The sequence below is a fragment of the Stegostoma tigrinum genome, chromosome 46, assembly GCF_030684315.1.
Source record: "Stegostoma tigrinum isolate sSteTig4 chromosome 46, sSteTig4.hap1, whole genome shotgun sequence".
Lineage (NCBI taxonomy): Eukaryota > Metazoa > Chordata > Chondrichthyes > Orectolobiformes > Stegostomatidae > Stegostoma > Stegostoma tigrinum.
Genome location: NC_081399.1, coordinates 1,930,344 through 1,937,548, shown reverse-complemented (window position 1 = coordinate 1,937,548; position 7,205 = coordinate 1,930,344). Strand labels below are relative to the sequence as shown.

Genomic DNA, 7,205 nt, shown 5'->3' with positions numbered 1-7,205 from the left:
CATCACAGAGAGAGAGTGTGGGTCATTCACATTTACCCATCACAGAGAGAGAGTGTGGGTCATTCACATTTACCCATCACAGAGAGAGAGTGTGGGTCATTCACATTTACCCATCACAGAGAGAGAGTGTGGGCCATTCACATTTACCCATCACAGAGAGAGTGTGTGGGTCATTCACATTTACCCATCACAGAGAGAGAGTGTGGGTCATTCACATTTACCCATCACAGAGTGAGTGTGTGGGTCATTCACATTTACCCATCACAGAGAGAGAGTGTGGGTCATTCACATTTACCCATCACAGAGAGAGTGTGTGGGTCATTCACATTTACCCATCACAGAGGGAGAGTGTGGGTCATTCACATTTACCTATCACAGAGAGAGAGTGTGGGTCATTCACATTTACCCATCACAGAGGGAGAGTGTGGGTCATTCACATTTACCCATCACAGAGAGAGAGTGTGGGTCATTCACATTTACCCATCACAGAGAGAGTGTGTGGGTCATTCACATTTACCCATCACAGAGAGAGAGTGTGGGTCATTCACATTTACCCATCACAGAGAGAGAGTGTGGGTCATTCACATTTACCCATCACAGAGAGAGAGTGTGGGTCATTCACATTTACCCATCACAGAGAGAGTGTGTGGGTCATTCACATTTACCCATCACAGAGGGAGAGTGTGGGTCATTCACATTTACCCATCACAGAGAGAGAGTGTGGGTCATTCACATTTACCCATCACAGAGAGAGTGTGTGGGTCATTCACATTTACCCATCACAGAGAGAGTGTGTGGGTCATTCACATTTACCCATCACAGAGAGAGTGTGTGGGTCATTCACATTTACCTATCACAGAGAGAGAGTGTGGGTCATTCACATTTACCCATCACAGAGAGAGTGTGTGGGTCATTCACATTTACCCATCACAGAGAGAGTGTGGGTCATTCACATTTACTCATCACAGAGAGAGAGTGTGGGTCATTCACATTTACCCATCACAGAGAGAGAGTGTGGGTCATTCACATTTACCCATCACAGAGAGAGAGTGTGGGTCATTCACATTTACCCATCACAGAGAGAGTGTGTGGGTCATTCACATTTACCCATCACAGAGAGAGAGTGTGGGTCATTCACATTTACCCATCACAGAGAGAGAGTGTGGGTCATTCACATTTACCCATCACAGAGAGAGAGTGTGGGTCATTCACATTTACCCATCACAGAGGGAGAGTGTGGGTCATTCACATTTACCCATCACAGAGAGAGTGTGTGGGTCATTCACATTTACCCATCACAGAGGGAGAGTGTGGGTCATTCACATTTACTCATCAGATTCACACTCTCGCACTCAGTTGGGCACTTGTTCATTACCGAGACACGTCTGCTCTCCATGTCCTCAGTGGGGAGGCTGGAATCTGCTAACTTTTCCCGAACAGGGATCTGTGGTGGAACGTACTGTAAAAGACAGGACACACCGAGTTACTGAGGGAACCCAGAGTAAACACCCTGTATCCCATCACCACATCTTATCTCTGTCGCCTCCTCTAGCCTCTCCACCTCTCCCTATCTCTGTAACCCCCTCCAGCCCCTACACCCACTCCCTCTCTCTGTTGCCTCTTCCAGCCCTGACACCCCCTCCCTATCACTGTAACCTCCTCCAGCCCCGACACCTCTCCCTATCTCTGTAACCCCCTTCAGCCCCGACACCTCTCCCTATCTCTGTAACCCCCTCCAGGCCCGACATACCCTCCCTGTCTCTGTAACACTCCCCAGCCCTTACACCCTCTCTCTGTCTTTGTCACCCACTTCAGCCCCTACACCTCCTCCCTATCTCTGTAACCTCTGCAGCCCCTACACGGTGCTCCCAGAGTGGGTCTAACCGAGGGATATAGAGACTGGAACTGTGTAATGTGCTCCCGGTGTGGGTCTGACTGAGGGATACAGAGACCGGAACTGTGCACAGTGCTCCCAGTGTAAGTATAACTGAGGGATACAGAGACTGGAAGTGTGCACGGTGCTCCCAGTGTGGGTCTAACTGAGGGATATAGAGACCAGAACTGTGCACGGTGCTCCCAGTGTGGCTCTAACTGAGGGATATAGAGACCGGAACTGTGCACGGTGCTCCCAGTGTGGGTCTAACTGAGGGATATAGAGACCGGAACTGTGCACGGTGCTCCCGGTGTGGGTCTAACTGAGGGATATAGAGACCGGAACTGTGCACGGTGCTCCCAGTGTGGGTCGAACTGAGGGATACAGAGACAGGAACTGTGCACGGTGCTCCCAGTGTGGGTCTGACTAAGGGATATAGAGACCGGAACTGTGCACGGTGCTCCCGGTGTGGGTCTAACTGAGGGATATAGAGACCGGAACTGTGCACAGTGCTCCCAGTGTGGGTCGCACTGAGGGATACAGAGACCGGAACTGTGCACGGTGCTCCCAGTGTGGGTCTGACTAAGGGATATAGAGACCGGAACTGTGCACGGTGCTCCCGGTGTGGGTCTAACTGAGGGATATAGAGACAGGAACTCTGCACAGTGCTCCCAGTGTGGGTCTAACTGAGGGACACAGAGACAGGAACTGTGCACAGTGCTCCCAGTGTGGGTCTGACTGAGGGATATAGAGACCGGAACTGTGCACGGTGCTCCCAGTGTGGGTCGCACTGAGGGATACAGAGACCGGAACTGTGCACGGTGCTCCCAGTGTGGGTCTGACTAAGGGATATAGAGACCGGAACTGTGCACGGTGCTCCCGCTGTGGGTCTAACTGAGGGATATAGAGACAGGAACTCTGCACAGTGCTCCCAGTGTGGGTCTAACTGAGGGACACAGAGACAGGAACTGTGCACAGTGCTCCCAGTGTGGGTCTGACTGAGGGATATAGAGACCGGAACTGTGCACGGTGCTCCCAGTGTGGGTCTGACTGAGGGATATAGAGACCGGAACTGTGCGCGGTGCTCCCAGTGTGGGTCTGACTGAGGGATATAGAGACCGGAACTGTGCACGGTGCTCCCAGTGTGGGTCTGACTGAGGGAGATAGAGACCGGAACTGTGCACGATGCTCCCAGTGTGGGTCTGACTGAGGGATATAGAGACCGGACCCAGTGTGGGTCTGACTGAGGGATATAGAGACTGGAACTGTGCACAGTGATCTGTTGACATCACACTGAGAGATCGATAAGGATTGTGTATGAGCCTGTTGTAAGACATCTCTCGCTGATATATTCAGGGATTATCCACAAAGCAGTAGAAGTTGATTCCTTGGACATGTACCTCTTGCATGTAGAGACTGTGCCAGATTACTTTGCGGAAGAATTGGTGCGATTTCACTTCCAATGCCCTGCAACACCAGTACAAACACACTGGTTACAAACATAGCTTTTACAAACGCGCCGGTTACAAACGCACGCCGGTTACAGACACGCGGGTTACAAACACACCAGTGCAAACACTTGCGTTACAAACACACTGGTTACCCCCCCCCCTCTCTTTTTCACTCAGGGAGGTATCTGTACACTGACTGGTGTCTCTCAGTTCCCCCCCCTCTCTCTCTCTCTCAGGGAGGCATCTGTACACTGACTGGTGTCTCTCAGTTCCCCCCCCCTCTCTCTCTCTCAGGGAGATATCTGTACACTGACTGGTGTCTCTCAGTTTTCCCCCCCCCCCTCTCTCTCAGGGAGGTATCTGTACACTGACTGGTGTCTCTCAGTTCCCCCCTCTCTCTCTCTCTCAGGGAGATATCTGTACACTGACTGGTGTCTCTCAGTCCCCCCTCTCTCTCTCTCTCTCAGGGAGGTATCTGTACACTGACTGGTGTCTCTCAGTTCCCCCCTCTCTCTCTCTCTCAGGGAGATATCTGTACACTGACTGGTGTCTCTCAGTCCCCCCTCTCTCTCTCTCTCTCAGGGAGGTATCTGTACACTGACTGGTGTCTCTCAGTTTCCCCCCTCCCTCAGGGAGATATCTGTACACTGACTGGTGTCTCTCAGTTTCCCCCCCCCCCCCCTTTCTCTCCCTCGGGGAGATATCTGTACACTGACTGGTGTCTCTCGGTCCCCTTTCTCTCTCAGGGAGATATCTGTACGCTGACTGGTGTCTGTCAGTCTCCTCTGTCTCTGTCAGGGAGATGTCTGTACACCGACTGGTGTCTCTCAATCCCCCCTCTCTCTGTCAGGTACATACCCTTTACTCGAACAACCCAATCTCTGATTCACAACTCGATCCAGCAAACCGTTCAGTAGTGACACAAGCTCTGGTGTGTAGTTATGTGGGAGTTCAAGAGACTAGACAGAGACAAAGAAACAGAGTGAGTCTGAGAGCCTGAGCCAATGTGAGTCTGTCAGAGAGACAAAGCAAGAGAGACAGTGAGTGAGACAATGAATGTGACTGTGTTTGAGACAGAGTGAGACTGATAGTAACAGAGTAAGGCAGAGAGATTGCTATAGAGACATGGACTGAGAATGAACATTGAGTGAAACAGTGAGACAGAGACTCAGGCAGAGAGTGAGACAGAATGTGATGGAGAGTGGGACAGAGTTCAACTTGGGGACAGTTGAAAGTGACAAAGAGAGGGAAACAGACTGATAGGTGTATGTCCATTGGGATTGGAGACTGTCAGAGTGAATGGGAAGGGGTTTGGATCCATTGGGATTGGCAGCTGTACGAGTGAATGTGAAGGGGTTTGGTCCATTGGGATTGAGGACAGTTGGACTGAATGGGAAGGGGTTTGGGTCCATTGGGACTGGGGACAGTGGGAGCGAATAGAAAGGGATTTGCGTCCATTGGGATTGGCAGCTGTAGGAGTGAATGGGAAGGGGTTTGGGTCCAGTGGGATTGGGGACTGTGGGAGTGAATGGGAAGGGGTATGGGTCCATTGGGATTGGGGACAGTGGGAGTGAATGGGAATGGGATTCCGTTCATTAACGTTACCGTAGTCACTGTTCGGCGTCCATATTTTCTGTTCTCCTCAGATTTCTTCTGGTAGAATGGAGAGTGACTAATGGTATCAGGGTGAACAGTGAGAGAGAGAGAGAGAGAGAGACATCAGTGGGAGTGAATTTTCAAACAACAAAATCCACAATGGGGCGTTTGACTGTTTAGAAATTAGACCCCGTTGGATATAAAATGGTGTGGGGGGGTGATTGGTGAGGGGCAGAGTGGACTGAAAGTGGGTGGGATATTAAAGGGAGCAGGGAGTGATTGTGATGGAGTGAGAGTTATCGAAGGGTGTAGGGAATGATTGTGAGGGGGAGTGAGGGTTATTGAAGGGTGTAGGGAGTCATTGTGAGGGGGAGAGAGGGTGAGTGAGGCTCATCGAAGGTTGTAGGGAGTAATTGTGAGGGTTTTTGAAGGGTGTAGGGAGTGATTGTGGGGGTGAGTGAAGGTTATTGAAGGGTGTAGAGAGTGATTGTGAGGGTTTTTGAAGGGTGTAGGGAGTGATTGTGGGGGTGAGTGAAGGTTATTGAAGGGTGTAGAGAGTGATTGTGAGGGTTTTTGAAGGGTGTAGGGAGTGATTGTTGGGGAGTGAGGGTTATTGAAGGGTGTAAAGAGTGATTGTGAGGGGGTGAGGGTGAGTGAGTGTTATTGAAGGTTGTTGGGAGTGATTGTGGGGGAGTGAGGGTTATTGAAGGTTGTTGGGAGTGTTTGTGGGGGAGTGAGGGTTATTGAAGGTTGTAGGGAGTGATTGTGGGGGAGTGAGGGTTATTGAAGGTTGTAGGGAGTGTTTGTGGGGGAGTGAGGGTTATTGAAGGTTGTAGGGAGTGTTTGTGGGGGAGTGAGGGTTATTGAAGGTTGTTGGGAGTGTTTTTGGGGAAGTGAGGGTTATTGAAGGTTGTAGGGAGTGTTTGTGGGGGAGTGAGGATTATTGAAGGTTGTAGGGAGTGATTGTGAGGGTTATTGAAGGTTGGGAGTGATTGTAGGGGAGTGAGGGTTATTGAAGGTTGTAGGGAGTGATTGTGAGGGTTATCGAAGGTTGTTGGGAGTGATTGTAGGGGAGTGAGGGTTATTGAAGGTTGTAGGGAGTGATTGTGAGGGTTATCGAAGGGTGTAGGGAATGACGTTTGCTGACGAGGGAGTAACAGCCGATAGTCAGTGATATTTGGAGAGGTCACTCCATTGGCAGCTGCCCTCACCCTTCAATGAGATGGTACAGGAGACAACCAAGGGAGAACCAATCAGCACTGCTGTTATAGGCCGTGCCGTCCTCCAGAACCTCAGGAGCCACGTATCCATGTGAACCTCTGTAAACCAGGCCAAAGAGTAGAAATTAGCACTGGGTCTCACAGGGTCTTCTCCCACCACCCCCCCATCCCATTCACTCCCCTCCTCTCGACTCACCCACTCTGTTAACAGGACAGTATGTCCCCCCCACCCCACCACCGTTTCCCACAGTCTCTTAAAGGGATAGTATGTACCCCCCCATTCCCTCAGTCTCTTAAAGGGACAGTATGTACCCCCCCATTCCCACAGTCTCTTAAAGGGACAGTATGTACCCCCTGTTCTCTCAGTCTCTTCACAGGACAGTATGTACCCCCTGTTCCCACAGTCTATTCACGGGACAGTATGTACCCCCATTCCCACACAGTCCCTTAAGGGGACAGTATGTACCCCCATTCCCACACGGTCCCTTAAAGGGACAGTATGTACCCCCCCATTCCCAAACAGGCCCTTAAAGGGACAGTATGTACCCCCCATTCCCACACAGTCCCTTAAAGGGACAGTATGTACCCCCTGTTCCCACAGTCTCTCCATGGGACAGTATGTACCCCCCATTCCCACACAGTCCCTTAAAGGGACAGTGTGTACCACTCCCATTCTCACACTGTCTCTTAAAGGGACAGTCCATTCATCCCCTGGATATCGAGTTGTTTCCTGGCCTAGCCCCTGTACTCACACTGTGGCAGTTGGAAGGGTTTTAGAGAAGTCACATGCCAGGTGTGTATCTGCTATTCTAATATGGCCGCTCCTGTTCAGCAAGATGTTTGAGGGCTGGGTAACAGGGTGCAGGAGAAAGACATCAAAGCATCAGTCACTCACCTAGACCAGGGATCAGACAACAGCAGGAGCACATAATGCACTACAGGCCCTTCGGCCCATCAAGACTGGACTCCCAAACATACATAAGATACCAGTCCCACTTTCCTGCACCACTTCCACAGCCTGGAATGCTGGGACACCTCAGTAGGACATTCCAGTACTTTTTAAAG

At 50.9% G+C, this 7,205-nt stretch overlaps 1 protein-coding gene across 1 annotated transcript in view; it reads right to left on the bottom strand.

Annotated features, from left to right (window-relative positions):
- Positions 1 to 7,205, bottom strand: part of LOC125449552 (beta-adrenergic receptor kinase 1-like) — a 30,749-nt gene that overhangs the window by 883 nt on the left and 22,661 nt on the right. The window contains exons 12-17 of the mRNA XM_059642771.1: positions 6,893 to 6,987; positions 6,132 to 6,239; positions 4,930 to 4,996; positions 4,183 to 4,283; positions 3,274 to 3,340; positions 1,376 to 1,459 (exon numbers count right to left, since the gene is read on the bottom strand). Of these exons, the coding sequence (XP_059498754.1) occupies positions 1,376 to 1,459; positions 3,274 to 3,340; positions 4,183 to 4,283; positions 4,930 to 4,996; positions 6,132 to 6,239; positions 6,893 to 6,987 (522 nt within the window). The remainder of the gene's footprint in view (positions 1 to 1,375; positions 1,460 to 3,273; positions 3,341 to 4,182; positions 4,284 to 4,929; positions 4,997 to 6,131; positions 6,240 to 6,892; positions 6,988 to 7,205) is intronic.